Source organism: Trichechus manatus, unplaced genomic scaffold (assembly GCF_000243295.1).
Source record: "Trichechus manatus latirostris isolate Lorelei unplaced genomic scaffold, TriManLat1.0 scaffold00047, whole genome shotgun sequence".
In the NCBI taxonomy this organism is placed as follows: domain Eukaryota; kingdom Metazoa; phylum Chordata; class Mammalia; order Sirenia; family Trichechidae; genus Trichechus; species Trichechus manatus.
Genome location: NW_004443983.1, coordinates 5,622,674 through 5,642,818, shown reverse-complemented (window position 1 = coordinate 5,642,818; position 20,145 = coordinate 5,622,674). Strand labels below are relative to the sequence as shown.

The 20,145-nt window shown below is 38.2% G+C and overlaps 1 protein-coding gene across 9 annotated transcripts in view; it reads left to right on the top strand.

The window, feature by feature from the left end:
- COMMD10 (COMM domain containing 10) overlaps positions 1–20,145 on the top strand; it is a 216,060-nt gene that overhangs the window by 9,647 nt on the left and 186,268 nt on the right. For all 9 annotated transcript variants that reach the window (XM_023731945.1, XM_004376972.2, XM_023731948.1 and 6 more), the window contains exons 3-4: positions 9,529–9,639; positions 11,541–11,696. In XM_023731945.1, the coding sequence (XP_023587713.1) occupies positions 9,529–9,639; positions 11,541–11,696 (267 nt within the window). The remainder of the gene's footprint in view (positions 1–9,528; positions 9,640–11,540; positions 11,697–20,145) is intronic.

Here is a 20,145-nt window from a genome sequence, read left to right as displayed (position 1 = left end):
TAGGACATATTCCTAGGAGTGGAATTGCTGGATCATATGTAGGACATATTCCTAGGAGTGGAATTGCTGGATCATATGTAGATCAAGTTATTGAATATGTGTTTGGAACTTTGTTTTAAAGCTGTATTCTCCATTTACTGTTCTGCTCAGGTATTTCAGGCCCCACCTTAGCTTAAGGATACATGCCTGATGCTGTGCTATCAGGGAGAATGGTGGATGGGAAGATATGAATGTTCTCCTGTCCTGCTGCACTCCAAACTACTTTACTACTGGAAAGAGCTTGAGAATATCCCCTTCGTCCTTTTTTCCCCCCATCTCACTTCCTTATACACGTTGGGAATATGGGAGTTTATTGTTCTTCATGTTCAATCACTAAGCAGCTAATTTAGTCTGTCTTAAAAGAAATCAGATTGACAAACTTGAAAGTTAAATTGTAAATATCCATTGGATTTAAAGCAACCTGTGGTTCAGTGATTATACATAAGTAAAACTGTTAATGCATTCCTCAGTATTGGTAAAATCTGGTACTGTAGCTTAGTATTACTAGGAGGAGGTATGATTGTCACAGAAATTCTAGAACTATTTAGAGCAAAAGAGTGCTCTTGAGGTAAGCAAATGGCATTTGGGCTTACTTAGAGGTTGAGTTCATGTTTTCCTCAGTCAGAAAACAGGTAGGTGAAACACAGTTCTGGTGTCCAGCCCCCTAAAACCAAAAATATGCTAGCTTTGAGTTTAATGGTTCGTCACTTGAGCAACTGTGCAGTTGTACAGTATCCTAAGCTATCAAGGCAGGGACTCCTGGAGTTTCTGAAGCTGCTGCTTTTTGCTGTTGAAGAGAGGCAGCAGCAGGGAAAGTTGCTTTTAGTATGTGTGGATAGAGTTTTTTTTTTAATTGTGCTTTAGATGAAGGTTTAAAGAACAAACTAGCTTCTCATTGACAGTTAGTAGTTAGTAGGCATGTTATTTTATGACATGGGTTAACAACCCCACGACATGTCCACAGTCTCCCTTCTTGACCTTGAGTTCTCTATTACCAGCTTTCCTGTCCCCTCCTGCCTTCTAGTCCTTGTGCCTGGACTGTTGTGCACCATTAGTTTCATTTTGTTTTATGGGCCTGTCTAATCTTTGGCTGAAGGGTGAACCTCAGGAGTGACTTCATTATTGAGCTAAAAGGGTGCCTGAGGGCCATACTCTTGGGGTTTCTTCAGTCTCTGTCAGGCCAGTAAGTCTGGTCTTTTTTTGTGAGTTAGAATTTTGTTTTACATTTTTCTCCAGCTCTGTCCAGGACCCTCTATTGTGATCCCTGTGAGAGCAGTCAGTGGTGGTAGCCAGGCACCATCTAGTTGTACTGGACTCAGTCTGGTGGAGGCCGTGGTAGTTGTGGTCCATTAGTCCTTGGGACTAATCTTTCTCTTGTGTATTTAGTTTTCTTCATTCTCCCTTGCTCCTGAAGGGGTGAGACCAGTGGAGTATCTTAGATGGCCACTCACAGGCTTTTAAGACCCCAGGCACTACTCACCAAAGTGGAATATAGAACATTTTCTTTATAAACTATGTTATGCCAGATGAGCTAGATACTCCCCGAGGCCATGGTCCCCAGAGCCTTCAGCCCAGCAGTTTGGTCCCTCAGGGAGTTTAGATGTGTCTATGGCGCTTCCATGACCTTGCCTTGAGCAAGTTGTGTTGGCTTCCCCCAGTATTGTGTACTGTCTTACCCTTCACCAAAGTTACCACTTATCTGTTGTCTGTTTAGTATTCTCCCCCTCCACCCCTCCCGTCTCTCCTAACCATCAAAGGTTGTTTCTTTTTGTGTGTAAACCTTTTGATGAGTTTTTACGGTAGTGATCTCATACAATATTTGTCCTTTTGTAATTGATTTATTTCACTCAGCATAATGCCCTACAGCTTCATATTGTGAGATGCTTCGCAGATTCATCATTGTTCTTTATCATTGTGTAATACTCCATTGTGTGTATGTACCATAGTTTGTTTATCCATTCATCTGTTGATGGGCATCTAGGTTGTTTCCATCTTTTTGCTGTTTTAAACAATGCTACGATGAACATGGGTGTGCATATGTCTATTTGTGTGACGACTCTATTTCTCTAGGATATATTCCTAGGAGTGGGATTGCTGGATCATATGGTATTTCTATTTCTAGCTTTCTAAGGAAGCACCATATCGTCTTCCAGAATGGCTGTATCATTTTACCTTCCTACCCGTAGTGCATAAGAGTTCCGATCTCCCCGCAGCCTCTCCAACATTTGTCATTTTTGTTGTTTTGATTCATGCCAGTAATGCCAGGTTGAGATGGTATCTCATTGTGGTTTCGATTTGCATTTCTCTAATGGCTAGTGATCACGAACATTTCCTCATATGCCTGTTAACTACTTGAATGTCTTCATTGGTGAAGTATCTGTTCATTTCCTTTGCACGTTTTTTAATTGGATTATTTGTCTTTCTGTTGTAGAGGTGTGGATTTTCCTGTAGATTTTAGAGATTAGACCTTTGTTGGATATGTAATAGCCAATTTTTTTTCCTAGTCTGTAGGTTCTGTTTTTACTCTTTCGATGAAGTCTTTTGATGAGCATTTTTTTAAGTGTTTAATTTTTAGGAGATCCCAGTTATCTAGCTTATCTTCTGGAATTTGTGTGTTTTTAGTTACGGTTTTTATCCTGTTAATGCTGTGTATTAGGGCCTCTAGCATTGATCCTATTTTTCCTTCCATGAGCTTTGTAGTTTTGGGCTTTATATTTAGGTCTTTGATCCATTTTGAATTAGTTTTTGTGTATGGTGTGAGGTATGGGTCCTGTTTCATTTTTTTGCAGATGGACATCCAGTTTTGCCAGCACCGTTTTTTAAAAAGACCATCTTTTCCCTGTTTTATGGACTTTGGGCGCTTGTTGAAGATCAGGTGACCGTAGGTGGATGGATTTACATCTGGGTTCTCAGTTCTGTTCCATTGGTCAGTGTATCTGTCGTTGTATCAGTACCAGGCTGTTTTGACTACCGTAGTTGTATAGTAGGTTCTGAGGTCAGATAGTGCGAGTCCTCCTACTTTATTCTTGGTCAATAGTGCTTTACTTATCCTGGGCTTCTTCCCTTTCCATATAAAGTTAATGATTAGTTTTTCCATCTCTTTAAAGAATGTTATTGGTATTTGGATTGGGATTGCATTGTATTTGTAAATTGCTTTGGTTAGAATTGTCGTTTTCACAGTGTCGAGTCTGTCTGTCCATGAGCATGGTATGTTTTTCCATTTATGTAGATCTCTTGGTTTTTTGCAGTAGTGTTTTGTAGTTTTCTTTGTATAGGTCTTTAACATCCCTGGTTAGATATGTTCCTAAGTATTTTATTTTTGGGGGGGCTATTATGAATAGTATTCTTTTCCTCGTTTCCTTTTCATCTTTCTCTTTATTGGTATATAGGACTCCAACTGATTTTTGTATGTTTGTCTTGTATCCTGCTACTCTGCTCAATCTTTCTATTAGTTCCAGTAGTTTTTTCGTGGAGTCTTTTGGGTTTTCTATGTATAGTATCATATCATCCGCAAATAGGGACAGTTTTACTTCTTCCTTACCAATTTGGATGCCCTTTATTTCTTTTTCTTGCGTTATTGCTCTAGTTAGGACTTCCAACACAATGTTAAATAGGAGTGCTAATAAAGGGTATCCTTGTCTTGTTCCTGTTCTCAAGGGGACTATTTTTAGCCTCTTTCCCTTAAGAATGATGTTGGCTGTTGGTTATGTATAGATGCCCTTTATTATGTTGAGGAATTTCCTCCTATACCTATTTTATTGAGAGTTTTTATCAGGAATAGGTGTTGGACTTTGTCAAATGCTGTTTATGCATCGATTGAGATGATCGTGTGATTCTTTTATTTATGTGGCAGATTTTGTTGATTGATTTTCTGATGTTGAACCACCCTTTCATACCTGGTATGAATCCTGCTTGATCGTGGTACATTATTTTTTTGATCTGATGCTGAATTCTATTGGCTAGAATTTTTGCATGTATATTCCTGAGAGATATTGGTCTGTAATTTTCTTTTTTTGTTGTGTCTTTGCCTGGTTTTGGTATTAGGGTTATGCTGGATTCGTAGAATGATTTCGGAAGTATCATTTCCGTTTCTGTGTTCTGAAATAGTTGGACTAACACTGGTGTAAGCTCTTCTCTGAATGTTTGGTAGAATTCTCCAGTAAAGCCATCTGGGCCAGTGTTTTTTTTTTGTTGTGAGTTTATTGCCTTTTCAGTCGCTCTTCTTGTCATGGGTCTGTTCAGATTTTCAACATCATTTTGTGTTAGTTTAGGGAGGTAGTGTATTTCTACAAATTAGTCCATTTCCTCTAGGTTTTCAAATTTGTTGGAGTATAGTTTTTCATAATGTCTGTTATGATCCTTTTTATTTCAGTTGGGTCTGTTGTGATGTCCCCCATGTCATTTCTTGTTAGGATTATTTACATTCTCTCTTGTTTTTCTTTGGTCAGTTTGGCCAGTTGTTTGTTGATTTTGTTGATCTTTTCAAAGTACCAACTTTCAGTTTTGTTGCTTCTTTCTATTGTTTTTCTGTTCTCTCTTTCATTTGTTTCTGCTCTGATCTTTATTTTTTCCTTTCTTCTGGTGGTTGTGGGCTTCTTTTGCTGTTCTCTCTTTCTATTTGTTTGAGTTGTGTAGCCAGTGTTTTGATTTTGTCCCTTTCTTTTTTTTTGATGTGTGCATCTATTGCTGTAAATTGACTTCTGAGCACTGTGCTTTCTGTGTCCCAAAGCTTTTGATATGAAGTATTTTCATTCTCATTTGATTCTAGGAATTTTTTGATTCCATCTTTGATTTCTTCTGTTACCCGTGGTTTGTAATCAGGGTATTATTCAGTTTCCATGTAATTGATTTTCTTTCCTTGCTCTTCCTGTTGCTAATTTCTACTTTGATGGCGTTGTGGTCAGAGAAGATACATTGTATTGTCTCAGTGTTTTGGATTTTGTTGAGGGTTGCTCTGTGGCCTCAGATGTGGTCTGTTCGGGAGAACATGGAATGTGTGTTGGAAAAGAATGTGTACTTTGTAGCTGTTGGGTGGAGTGTTCTATATATGTCTATGAGGTTAAGTTGGCTGATTGTGTCCTTTAGCTCTTCTGTATCTTTGTTAAGTTTCTTTCTAGATGTTCTGTCCTTTACCAAGAGTGGTGTGTTGAATTCTCCTAGTATTATTGTGGAACTGTAAATTTCTTTTTTTAGTGCTGTTAGAGTTTGTTTTATGTATGTTGGAGCCCTGTCATTGGGTGTGTAGATACTTATTATGGTTATGTCGTCATGATAAATCATCCTTTTAATCATTATATAGTGCCCTTGTTTGTCTTTCATGGTGGATTTTGTTTTAAAATCTATTTTAGCTGTTATTAGTATTGCCACTCCTGCTTTTTTTGTGGTAGCTGTTTGCTTGATATATTTTTTCCATCCTTTGATTTTTAGTAAATTTATGTCTTTATTTTTACGGTGTGTCTCTTGTAGACAGCATATGGATAGATCCTTTTTTTATCCATTCTGTCACTCTCTGTCTCTTTATGGGTGCATTTAGGCCATTTACATTCAGTGTAATTATTGATAGGTGTGAGCTTATTGCTGTTATTTTGTAGTGCTTTTTTTTTTTTTGGACGGACGTTTTCTTTGTTCCTCTTACTCTCCTGTGCTGAGTTCCTTTTGTTTGTGGCTTTTTTGTTTTTCATTTCTTTTGTTTTTGTAGATTTTGTTTTTACTGAGACTTTTATGTTTTTCTTCTTTATTTCGATGAGTAGGTTTTTTAACTTTTCTTTTGGTTACCTTGAAATTTACCCTTATCTTCCTAGGTTTGACCCAGTCTATTATTAGTTGGTATTACATTGCCTTCCTCTTCATTAGAAAGTTCTATACCTACACAGTTTATTCCCTCTTTTATTGTTCTGCTGTTGTTGTCATTTACAGATTAACCTCTCTGGTTCCCTGTTGTTGTAAATCTTTTGGTTTTGAATAGTCCTTGAGAGTTCATTTCCTAGGTTGGTATCTGGCTGGTGTGATTTTGTGTCTTACATTCAGGCTGTGGTCTGATGTTGTTTGTTCTCAAACGGAAGGACTCCCTTTAATAATTCTTGTAAGTTTGGTTTGGTTTTTACATAATCCCTTAGTTTCTGTTTGTTAGGAAATGTCCTAATTTCACCATCATATTTGAATGAGACTTTTGCATGATGTGTTCTTGGTTGACGATTTTTTTCTGTCAAGGTTTTGTATATGACGTCGCATTGCCTTCTTGCTTGCGTGGTTTCTGCTGAGTTATCAGAGCTTAATTCTTATTATTTCCACTCTGTATGTGACTTTTTGTTTTTCTCGAGCTGCTCTGAGGATCCTTTCTTTGTCTTTTGCGAGTGTGATTATGATATGCCTTGGTGATTTTCTTTTGGGGTCTCTTCTATATGGTGTTCGTCGAGCTTCTTGGATGGTCACTTTTTCATCTTTCATGATATTAGGGAAATTTTCTGTCAGCAATTCTGCAGTGATCCTGTCTGTGTTTTTTGTTTTCTCCTCCTGTTCTGGTACTCCAATAACTTACAAATTTTTGCTTTTGATTGTATCCCATGTCATTCTCAGGGTTTCTTCATTTTGCTTCGTTCTTTTTTCTGATTTTTCCTCAAAGTGGTATCCAATTTTTGGTCTTCAATTTTGCTGATCTTGTCTTCCATTGTTTTAAACCTGATACTCAGACCGTCTATGACAGTGTCCATTGCTAAAATCTTGTTGTTTATCTTTTGGATTTCTTTGTTGTTTTTGTACGAGTTATAGTTGTCAATTTATTTTGACACCTGTATTATTTTCCTGAATCTTCCATTTTTTTGTTGGTATTTTCCATGGATTTGTCAGCCTTTTCCATGAATCTGTCTATTTTTTCCTCCTTTTTGTCTGCTTTTTGCTTCAACTCTTTGATAGCTCTGAATATCAGAGATTTGAATTCCCTGTCAGGTAGTTCCAGTGCCTTTGCTTCTACTGGAAAGTCATGTGGTGTTTTATTTTAGTTGTCTACTGGAACCATTGTGTCCAGTTTTTTTTATATGTTTTAATATTGCCTTCTGTCTTCCGGAAATTCAGTAGTTATTTTCTTTGTTTATTGATTGTAGATTTGTTCACTTCATCCTGCTTTTTTGTTTTATTTGGTTTTGTCTAAGCAGGTAGGCTGTGCATTCTTTGTTGTTTGCTTGTCTGTGGGCCCGATACTTTTTACCTTCTTGTCCAATGGGAAGGGCCAGTTGCTCAGCTATGGTGCAGCTGAGCAGATCCATCTGAAGGGGAGGCGCTGAGATGGATTGTTTGTGGCACATACTGGAGCTGACAGGGTAGGCTGGGGGTCAGTGCAGGGCAGGTTCCAGTAGGCCGTGCTGGTGCTGCTCGGGGGTGTGATGTTCAGCGCATGGTGCAGGTAGGCAGGAAGGAGGGGAGAGGTTGTGATGTGTGGAGCTAAGATATGTATGGGAAAAAAGAGAGAGGAGAGAGAATCAGGAGCCAAAAAAGCAAATAAACATAAAAAAGTGCTGAGGGAGTTTGCAGTTTGAGTGGAGAGATGAGAAACCGAGAAATGAATAAAAATAAAAAGGAGAAGTGAGAAGAAAAAAAATAAAGAAAAAGAAAGGGGGAAAAAAAAAAGGCCCTCAGGGATCCCTCTGGCACAGCTGCAGAGGCCAGGGAAGTGGCTCCCAGGCCTTGCCACAGTACAGCCAAGTTTGAAGGTATTCAGGAGACAGCAAAAAAAAAGTAAGTAGAGAGACAAGAAACTGAGAAATGAAGAAAGACAAAAAGGAAAAAAGAAAAATTAAAAAAAGCAGACATGCCCCCAGGGATCCCACCAGGGTGGCTGCGCAGACCAGAGAAGGGTCTCCCATGCTGCACAGTACAGCCCAGCTAGAAGGGGCAGAGATGGCACACAGTGCCAGGTATTCAGGAGACAAGAAAGTAAGTAGATAGATGAGAAACTGAGAAATCAAGAAAGACAAAAAGGGAAAAAGAAAAATATAAAGAAAGAGAGAAGGACATGCCTCCAGGGATCCCACCGGTGTGGCCGTGCAGACCAGGGATGTGTCTCCCAAGCCATGTAGTACACCTGGCTAGAAGGAGCTTCCAAGCTATGAAAAGAAAAAACAAACAAACAAAACAAAACAGTAGGTCCCAGGGAATCCCACCAGCATGGTGATGAGGACTGGGAAAGCTGTTCTGCAGCCAAGCGACACTTCACAGTCTGTCAAGAGGAAGCAAAGATGGCATACGGAGCCAGGTGTCCGAGAGACAGGAGAGGGAGCAGGTGAGAGGCAGGGGAGAAACCAAAAGAAGCTGGAAAAAACAACACCAGCAACAATGAAATGGTACTGAAGGAGCTGGCCAGTGTGGGCAGGGCGAATCACAGCAGCATGGAGCCGGTGCCTCCCAAGTTGAGGTCACTTGGCCTGCTGGGAAGCGGTGGAGGCTGAGCAGGGGGAAGAAGGGTTGGGGGTGGGAAAGCATATATCGATGATTACTGGGTGATCTGTCTCCTGCTAGGAGCTCTGTGAAGCTGCTTTCTTGTACTCCCTGCCCGCTGATCTCCGACAGGAGTTCAAGATGGCGAATCTGTGCTGCGTTAGTTGATGGGGGACCTCTGCTCTTATCTCTCCTCACTCTGTGTTCTGTGTCAGTTTTTTATTCCATTCATTGCTTGCTTGAGTTCTTCATCTTGTCATTTGATGCTTAGGGTTCCAGGATTGATGTTTGTCTCTGTTTTGCTTAGTTTTTCGGGTCTGTGCTGTGGAGGGACAGTGTGATGCTTCTGTGTACAGTACCATGTTGACTCTGCCCTGGAATATTTGTTTTTTATTTAAACACTATTCATACTTGGTAAATCAGTATCTTTAGATCAAGGAGGTTCTTCTGGAGAATCTCAGATCACTATCTTTCTCTCATGTATAGCTTACAAAAGTAAATATGTGCTTATATGGAAATGTTGGAGAATAATGAAATTATAAAATTGATGTTAGTTTCTGCCTGTATATACTTTCATAGCCACTTGTACTTTTGCAGAACTCATCAAAATAGAAATTATTTATATAGTTACTTGTTTTTATGTGTCTTTCTGAGACTGTACCTAAGGACATGAACTGTTTATATAGCACATGATAGACAGTAAGTAGTTTTCAGTGAATGAAGATAGAAATTACTGTTATCAGTTAACATTTTGGAGTTTTATCTTCAAGTATTTTTTTGTAAGTGTCCATTTGTTTTGGTGTTTACTGTTTTTCTACCTACTATAAACCATAAAATCTAAAATAGTGTTATTTAAAACAAACTTTATTTGACAAATCTAAGAAACTAAACTGTGCTATGATTTTGAGATATTGAAATTTACAAGCTTATAGGTTTCCTTTCTCCACCGATTCACTTTTTTTTGAATTCTCATTCCAAATATGACTAAATGAATCTTTTGTTGAGTATCTGAATTTTGAATACCTGAATGTGTGCAAATAGATATGCTATTTGTTGTAGGCTGAGAGCAGTTTCAGTGAAGAAGAAGAAGAAAAACTTCAAGCTGCATTTTCTCTAGAGAAACAAGACCTTCACCTAGTTCTTCAAACAATATCATTCATTTTAGAACAGGTATTTTTTATTGCACCTGATTTCCTAACTGTGGTTTGTTTACTACATGTTTGTATTACTATGGTGTCTATTCTACCTTTTAGAAAAGTGTGCAAGATGGAAGCTTTGAGTATATTTTAGTATATTTTAGAAGAATTTCAGGGTATTTAAAAAAAATTGAATGTACACATGATTGTTTTCACACTATTGCGTTCTACAGAGGAGCTCTGGCTGCACAAACGGTTAAGTGCTTGGCTGCTAACTGAAAGGTTAGTGGTTCAAATCCACTTAGCGGCTCCGCAGGAGAAAGACTTGGTGATCTGCTTCCACAAAGATTACAGTCTAGAAAACCCCATGGGGCAGTTCTACTCTGTCACATGGGGTCGCTCTGAGTTGATGGCACCTAACAACAACAACATTGCATTCTACAAAGCAATCTTAATGTTGAATAGCATGAGCAAAATATTTGACAGTGTGAATCAAGACTTCATTGACTTGAAACAGTTATAAAAGATTTGAATTTATTGTTACTTGGTATAATTTGGAAAAATGAACAATTTTATTTAAGAAAATAAAAGATTTGGGGGAATATTTGACAAAAATAATGAGCAGAACATTTAGAAAAGAAATTGTCAAAGGACTTTTTGTACACTATTTCTTCCTCCTCAACTGCCCATTTGCATCCCTTTTGTCATCTAAATTCAGTATGTTATTTATGCTCTGAATCTAGTCACATCTCCACCCTTTGCAGCCTTGATCCCTTCCTTGTAATTATAGTTCCCCTTGTTTGGATTCCTGTTATCCTTCGCTCTTCATAGTAGAGCACATTGTTATTCTTTCATTATTTCATGTGTATCAGTTATGTCTCCTTAACTAGATTTTGAATTTATGGGGAGCCAGGTTCATATTTTTGTATATCTTATATAGTGTAGCACATAGCTGGGCGTAAAATAGATCCTTGGTAAATTCTTGTTGATTGAGTAAATAGAATGTGTGAAACAAAGGTGTAAATAGTACTATAGCCTGATGAGCATTCTGGTTGAATAGATACTTAGTAGGAGGACAAGTTGCCAGGCATCTACTACCTACAGCCTTATCTAGATTATAGGTCATAAAGGCGACTGTGGTTGTTACCATTGTTGGACCTTCAGAAGAAGAAAGGATAATTGTATAAGACAGAACAGTATGGGTTTCTAGGGAAGTTGTTCTAGAATCATGTAATAAACAGAACTTCAGGTATCACTGCTAAAAAACTTAATAATTTTTGTTTTATCTCCTTACATAGGGAGCAGAATAGATAGTAGCCAATTAGGAACTTGGTAGATGAAGGTAGTAGCTTTGAGAAAGTGCTTCCTGAAAAAATTTTGTTAGTTGGGGAAAAAAAATTGTATATTTCTCTGAAATAATTAAATGAAATAACTGAATAAAATTTTAATTAGGGTACCATTAACATAGGAGCCCTAGTGGCAGTGGTTAAGAGCTATGGCTGCTAACCAAAAGGTCGGCAATTTGAGTCCACCAACCACTCCTTGGAAACCCTGTAGGGAAGTTCTGCTGTGTCCTGTAGGGTCATTATGAGTGGGAATCGACTCGATGGCAACAGGTTTGTTTTTTTTGGTTTTTGGTTTTGCCATTAGCATAGCCAAAGCAAAGAAGCTTTTCAGTTATTAAGGAGATTTAGGATTACTTAAACCTCAGGCAAACATGAGAAAATTTAGCCTGAATAACTTAGGCTGTTGAATCCTGTATCTTCCAGTGCTTGGTTATATATATATTATTATATGTAAACCAAAATTTTCTTTAATAGTAATACAAAAAAGTCTATTAATTTAAATCATTTAAAAATAATTTTATATTAGATAACAGTTATCAATCTCTGTATATTAGGGCTATTTGTGATTTTTTTTTTTCCCATTTGATAGGCAGTGTATCACAATGTGAAGCCAGCAGTTTTGCAGCAGCAGTTAGAGAACATTCATCTTAGACAAGACAAAGCAGAAGCATTTGTCAGTGCTTGGTCTACAGTGGGTCAAGACGCAGTTGAAAAGTTCAGGCAGAGGATTCTGGCTCCCCACAAGGTATGGAATATACTGCCCAAAGATATTTTTCTATGGCATAAATGATTATATCTGAAGAGTTTTTAAGGTGATATTTTGTTGAGAGGCAGTGTCAGCTAAAAGAAGTTTGTATATAATATATGGATTGTCCAGTTTCCACCTTTGTCTATTGTGAAGAGTGTTGCTGTGAACATTTGTGTATAAGTGTTTGAATACCTGTTTTAAATTCATTGAGTTATATACCTAGGAGTGGAATTGCTGGGTCATATGCTAATTCTATGTTTAACTTTTGAGAAACCACCAAACCATTTTCCACAGCAGCTGCATCATTTTACATTCCCACCAGCAATGGATGAGTGTCATGGATTGAATTGTGTCCCCTCAAAATGTGTGTCAACTTGGCTAGGCCCTGATTCCCAGTATTGTGTGATTGTCCACCATTTTGCCATCTGATGTGATTTTCCTGAGTGTTGTAAATCCTATCTCTATGATGTTAATGAGATGGGATTAGAGGCAGTTATATTGATGAGGCAGGACTCAATCTACAAGATTAGATTGTGTCTTAAGCCAGTCTCTTTTGAGATATAAAAAAGAGGTGAGCAGAGAGACATAGGAACCTCATACCACCAAGAAAACAAGAGCCAGGAGAATAACGTGTCCTTTGGACCCTGGGTCCCTTGCTGAGAAGCTCCTCGACTGGGGAAGATTGATGACAAGGAACTTCCCCAGAGCTGACAGAGAGAGAAAGTCATCCCCTGGAGCTGGTGCCCTGAATTTGAACTTCTAGCCTCCTAGACTGTGAAAGAATAAATTTCTATTTGTTAAAGCCATTTAGTTGTGGTATTACTGTTATAGCAGCTCTATAAAACTAAGACAGAATTTGGTACTTGGAGTGGGGTGCTGCTGTAACAGATACCTAAAATGTGGAAATGGATTTGAAACTGTGAATGGATAGAGGCTGAAAGAGTTTTAAAGTACCTAATAGTAAAAGTCTAGATTGCCTTGAAGAGACTGCTGGTGGAATTATGGATATCAACGACAATTCTGGTGAGCACTCAGAAGGAAGTGAGGAGAGCTATTACACTGGAAACGGTGCAGATGGTGAGAATCAGCAGCAGCAAAGAACTGGCAGCAGCAGAACCAGGAGACCAGCATGACACAGCGCTGGAGCCCACCCATGAGCGAGGGCACAGGAAGCTTCCTGGTGGAGTGGGGCGCCTCTAGGCACTTATCGGTGGAGCTAGGCGTGCCGACTTATGGAGCGGGAGAGCTGAATGCCTTCTGGCCAAACTTTACTGGCAGAGTGGGGTGCCTCCAGGCACTTGTCATTGGAGCTACAGAGCTTTGAAACACTTGTCCCAGCAGGGCAGATGCGGGCAGTGAGACCCGAAGGGCTGAGACGCCAAGAAACCGGGAAGCAGAAGCTGAAGAGACGAGGAACGCAGGAAGCCGAGCTGCCTTAGTCTCAAAGGGTGGAATCACCATTCAGATGGACTAGGAGAATGGGGCCACCCAAAGCTGAGGGAGCAGAGTTGCCATTCCAGTGGGCCTGGAAGGCAGAGCTGAATCCCAGGGCCGAAGGGCCTCCACTCGGAATCCGTAGAGTGTGGCCAATACCTGGAGTCGGGAGGGCAGGGCCCTTGTGTCAGTGATCTCAGGGAACAGGATTTTCAAGCCTTGAGAGCTAACGTAATGTGTTCTGCTGACTTGCTTGGTGTCTGTTATCCCTTCTTTCCCTCCAATTTCTCCCCTTTGTAATGGGATTATCTAGCTTGTGCCTATTCCACCGTTATACTTTGAAAGCAGATAACTTGTGTATCTAGATTTCACAGATGAAAAGGAATTTTTGGATTTTGGACTTGGAGTTGATTTAAGACTTTTGGTATGATATGATGGGGTGAATGTGTTTTACATGTGGCAAGGATGTGAGTTTTGGGGGGCCAAAGGGTAGAATGTCATGGATTGAATTATGTCTCCCAAAAATATGTATCAGCTTGGTTAGGCCATGATTCCCAGTACTATGTGATTGTCTACTATTTTGTCATCTGATGTGATTTTCCTATGTGTTGTAAATCCTATCTCTATGATATTAATGAGATGGGATTAGAGGCAGTTATGTTGATGAGGCAGAACTCAATCTATAAGATTAGATTGTGTCTTAAGCCAGTCTCTTTTGAGATATAAAAGAGAGAAGCAAGCAGAGAGACACAGGGACCTCATACCACCAAGAAAGAAGCACTGAGAACATAGTGTGTCGTTTGGACCTGGGATCCCTACGCTGAGAAGTTCTTTGACAAGGAGAAGATTGATGACAAGGACCTTTCCCCAGAGCCGACAGAGAGAGAAAGCCTTCGCCTGGGTCTGGTGCCCTGAATTTGAACTTCTAGCCTCCTAAACTGTGAGAGAATAAATTTCTGTTTGTTAAAGCCATCCACTTGTGACATTTCTGTTATAGCAGCACTAGATAACTGAGAAAATGAGGTTTCCAATTTCTCCACATCTTTACTACCACTTGTTATTTTGTTTTATTGATTATAATCATCCTACTGGGTGTGATATGGTATCTTCTTGTGGATTTGACTTGCATTTCCCTAATGGCTAATGTTGCTGAGTGTTTTATGTGCTTGTTGGCCACTTGTGTGTCTTCTTTGGGCTAACGTCTATTCAAATCCTTTGCCCACTTTAAATTGGGTTGTCTTTTTATTGCTGAGTTGTAAGAGTTCTTTATATATTCTGAGTATTAGACCCTTATCAGATACATGATTTGCAGATGTTTTCTTGTGTTCTATAGATTATCTTTAGACTGTTTTTTGATTGTGTTTTTTGAGGCACAAAAGTTTTTAATTTTGATGAAGTCTAATTTATTTAGGTTTTCTTTGGTTGCTTGTGCTTTTGGTGTCATCTAAGAAGAGTTTGCCTAACCCAAGGTCACAAAGACTTGACTTGTTATTACCTCCTAAGAGTTTTATAATTTTATCTTTTACATTCCGGTCTATGATCTATTTTGAGTTAAATTCTGTGTATGCTAATTCAGCTTGCAATTCAACTATTGTAAAAATTCTTATCCTCTGAGAGCCATGGCACTTTGGTTTACAGCAAAAGTGCTCTCTTGTATCTCCCGTTTCATCAGACAGGTAATTAAAAAGATAAATTCAAGAGTTGGAATTTAATACAATTAACAATTTTTTGTCTTGGAAGAAGTACAACCAGAGGTACAAACTGAATGCTCCTTAGAAAGAAGGATGGTGAGGCTGCGTCTTACGTACTTTGGACATGTTGTCAGGAGGGATCAGTCCCTGGAGAAGGACATCATGCTTGGTAAAGTAGAGGGTCAGTGAAAAAGAGGAAGACCCTCAAAGAGATGGATTGACACAGTGGCTGCAACAGTGGTCTCAAGCATAACAACGATTGTGAGCTTGGCTCAGGACTGGGTAGTGTTTTGTTCTGTTGTACATAGGGTCACTATGAGTCAGAACTGACTTGACGGCCCATCAGGGACATTCTTAAGTGAAAGTAGTTTTTTCTTCTTTTTTATGTTGAATTTGTGAAGGCGAAGAATATAATGATCATTAGTACTGATGGTTCCACTGTCTTTATTTTTGCCAAGGCATAAGCAGTTTTATCCATCATTGATTGCTTTTGCATCAGTGCAAATGTCAACACACTAATAATGTTTTAGAATTTTTATGAAAATAGTTTTGGCTTTGCACACCCTGTGAAACAGTCCTGGGAATGCCCAGGGGTCTGCTTAGCCATTGCTATAGATCAGGCATCAACAAACTTTTTCTATAAATGGCCAGATAGTAAATATTTTTGGTCTTGTGGGCCATACAGTCTCTTTCAGAGCTACTCAGCTCTGCTGTTGTAGCGTGAAGCAATCACAGACAATATGTAAATGAGTGGACATGAGTTTCAATAAAAAATTATTAAAAAAAAAACACATTGTAGGTCACATTTGGTTCACAAGGCATAGTTTGCTGACCCCTGCTCTAGTTAAATAGAGTCTAGGCATTTTGGCCTACAAGTGGTTTATAAATAAGCTGAAACAAAATCTAATACCACAAATAATATGAATCACATCTCTTATTGAAACATGTTATGTTGTTTTGAAAATAGCTTTACGATGCTTTGATAATATAGTAATTGTTTCCTGGCTCATAAAGTAGAGTGAGAATACTTTTTGCTTACAGTACAATGAATTTTTATTGGGCAAAAGCCTCTGGATTCAAATCTTATAGCACATTAATTTTAAGTCTTATTGAAATGAGATTCTAAATATACTATTTTCATTTTTCTTATGAAACTTTTTCACTTTATTTTTCCAAGTTCTCTTTTAAAATGTTTCTTTTAAAGTTTTGTGACATGTTTGGCTCATTGCCCAGGATCCTATATGGTTACATCATACACCCTGAGATGGGACAAAAAGAACATGTCAAGATCTGTCCTGAAGTACAGTGCTGTCGGTGATGGAATAATATCCATATGCCCAAAAGGAAGACGAGTTAATGGGACTGCTGTTCGAATGTATACACCAACCACTAAGCCCAAAGATGAAGAAATTGAAGACTTTTACCAATTTATGCAGTCTGAAATTGATCAAATGGGCAATCAAGATGCATTGATAATTACAAGTGATTGGAATGCGAAAGTTGGAAATGAAGAAGGAGCAGTAGTTGGAAAATATGGCCTTGGTGATAAAAATCATGCTGGAGATATCATGATAGAATTTTGCAAGACTAATGATTTAGTCATTGCAAATACCTTTTTTCAACAACATAAATGACTGTACACGTGGACCCCGCCTGATGGAATACACAGGAATCAGATCGACTGTATCTGTGGAAAGAGTTGATGGAAAAGCTCAGTATCATCAGTCAGAAGAAAGCCAGAGGCTGCCTGTGGAACAAACCATCAATTGCTCATATGCAAGTTCAAGTTGAAGCTGAAGAAAATTAAAACAAATCCACAAGAGCCAAAGTATGGCCTTGATTATATTCCACCTGAATTTAGAAACCATCTCGAGAATAGACTTGACGCACTGAACACTAATGACTGAAGGCCAGATGAGTTGTGGAATGACATCAAGGACATACATGAAGAAAGTGAGAGGACACTAAAAAGGTATGAAAGAGAGAAAAGACCAAAATGGATGTCGGAAGAGACTCTGAAACTTGCTCTTGAACGTAGAATAGCTAAAGCAAAAGGAAGAAATGATAAAAGCGGAATAGAAAATTTCAAAGGGCAGCTTGAGAAGACAGAGTGGAGTATTATAATGAAATGTGTAAAGACCTGGAGTTAGAAAACCAAAAGGGAAGAACATCCTGGGCATTTCTCAAGCTGAAAGAACTGAAGAAAAAATTCAAGCCTCAAGTTGCAATATTGAAAGATTCTACAGGAAAAATATTAAACAATGCAGGAAGCATCAAAAGAAGATGAAAGGAATACGCAGAGTCACCATACCAAAAAGAATTGGTCGACATTCAACCATTTCAGGAGGTGCCATATGATCAAGAACTTAACGGTACTGAAGGAAGAAGTCTAAGCTGCACTGAAGGCATTGGTAAAAACAAGGCTCCAGGAATTGATGAAATAACAATTGAGATGTTTCAGCAAAAGGAGGTGCTCACTTGTCTACGCCAAGAAATTTGGAAGACAGTACCTGGCCAACTGACTGGAAGAGATCCATATTTGTGGCCATTCAAAAGAAAGGCGATTCAATAGAAAGCGGAAATTATGGAACAATATCATTAATATCACACACTAGTAAAATTTTGCTGAAAATCATTCAAAAGCAGTTGCAGTAGTACATCGACAGGGAGCTGCCAGAAGTTCAAGCTGTATTCAGAAGAGGACTGAAAACATTGGGAAGAGTAGGAATTCCAGAACACTTAATTGTGCTCATGAGGAACCTGTATGTAGATCAAGAGGCAGTCGTTCGAACAGTACAAGGGGATACTGCATGGTTTAAAATTAGGAAAGATGTGAGCCAGGATTGTATCCTTTCACCATACTTATTCAGTCTATTATGCTGGGCAGATAATCCGAGAAGCTGGACTATATGAAGAAGAACAAGGTATCAGAAATGGAGGAAGACTCATTAACAACCTCCTTTATGCAGATAATACAACCTTACTTTCTGAAGGTGAAGAAGACTTGAAGCACTTTCTGATGAATATGAAACAGCACAGCCTTCAGTATGGATTACACCTCAACATAAAGAAAGCAAAAATCCTTACAGCTGGACTAAGAAGCAACATCATGATAAACGGAGAAAAGATGGAAGTTGTCAAGGATTTCATTTTATTCGGATCCACAATCAATGTCCGTGGAAGCATCAGTCAAGAAATCAAATGACACATTGCATTACGCAAATCTGCTGCAAAAGACTTCTTTACAGTGATAAAAAAACAAAGATGTCACTTTAGGGACTAAGGTATACCTCACCCAAGCCGTGGTGTATTCAGTCGCCTCGTATGCACGTGACAGCTGGACAGTGAATAAGGACGACCAAAGAAGAATTGATGCCTTTGAATTATGGTGTTGGCGAAGAATATTGAATATACCGTGGACTGACAGAAGAACAAACATCTGTCTTGGAAGAAGTACAACCAGATTGCTCCTTAGCAGCATGGATGACGAGACTTCATCTTACATACTTTGGATATGTTTTCAGGAGGGACCAGTCCCTGGAGATGGACATCACGCTTGGTAAAGTAGAGGGTCAGCAAAAAAAGAGGAAGACCCTCCATGAGATGGATTGACACAGTGGCTGCAACAATAGGCTTAAGCGTAATGATTGTGAGGATAATACAGGACTGGTATGTTTCATTCTATTGTATATAGGATCGCTGAGTCAGAACCGACTCTATGGCATCTAACAACAACTTATGTCTAATCTTATGCCAGTTCCATATTGTCTTTATTATTATAGCTTTTTAGTCATTCTTGTACTCAGATAATGTAAGTTCTGTCAACTTCAAAAAAATTTTTTTTTCCAAAATTGTTTTGGCTAATCTAGGTCATTTGCATTTCTGTATATATTTTAAAATCAGCTTGGCATTTAGAGTTGAAATAAATATGAAGATGTCTTGGTTTCTGTTTTCTTATGGAAAACCTAGATTTTTGGTCTGGATATGTGTAGAATTTAATCTTTATCCTTGTAATTTCAGACATTTGCCGAAATGTTTGATTTGGTGTTTTTAAACTGGTTTTCACGTAAGGAGGGTGAAACTTTTCAGTGTTGATATTCAGGTTTTTTAATTTTTTAGCTGAAGAACCTTTTTTTTTTTTCTTTAGATATATCATTGATTTTGTTATTGTTTGTTTCTATTTCCAGTTCTCTTTGGGAGCTCCTGTAATTCTTAGATATGATATCTGTCTTTTTTCTTATTTTCACCTCCTTTGTTTTTTTTTTGAACTCTGCATTCTGAATTCTCAAATGTCTTTACTGCCTCATTTTTCATCATTTTACTTTCTCCTTTTAATACCTCTAGCACAGCTTTTAAATCTCATTTTGTTTTCCTGTAATTCTTCTATCACCATCTTCTTTTTCTTTTTACAATCTCTTCTTTTTTAAATTTAATTAAAAATTAATTAATTTTGTTTTACTATTAGTCTGTAGTCTTTTTATAATTTTCTTTTATAGAGTCCGTTTCTTCTTTCATTTTAGTAATTGTGCCATACAGTTAAATTGTTTTTTTCTGTTTTGAGTAGTAAATCATTTTTCAGTATCTTCTGGATGATGGTTTGTTCCTTTTTAAAATAATATTTTCCCCTCGTGTGTTACATTATATTTGCTTCTGTTGAAGAAATAGTTTAATTATTTGTCATAGGAGTATGTAAAACAGAAGTTGTACTTTAGCCTTTTGAGATTTGTCTTACCATGCTGGAAGTTAACTTTTGTTAATACAGGGTATATGATGGGATATCTAATATGTCATCTTAATTCCTTAAATGTTTAATTAAGATAATGTAATAATAGCAAACATTTATTGTGTTTATTGTGGGCCAAATACTGTATTAAGTGCTTTAAATCTCACAAAACCTATTAATAGCTCTAGTTAAATTTAGGAAATTGAGGCTTGGAGAGATTAAATAGTTTGTCCACAGTCTTGCAACCATTAAGTTACAGAGTTGGGATTTGACATTGATGGTCACAGTTCTGAAGGAGCTCTGGTGGCGCAGTGGTTAAGCGCTCACCTGCTAACCAAAAGGTTGGCAGTTCGAACCTACCAGCCGCTCCTCAGGAGAAAGATGTGACAGTCTGCTTCTGTAGATTACATCCTTGGAAACCCTATGGGACAGTTCTGCTCTATCCTGTAGGGTCACTATGAGTCGGAATCAGCTGTATGGCAATGGATTTTTTTTTTTTTTTAATTGTACTTCAGGTGAAGGCTTACAGAACAAATAGTTTCTCATGAAACAGTAGTACACATATTGTTTTATGACATTGGTTAACAACCCCACAACA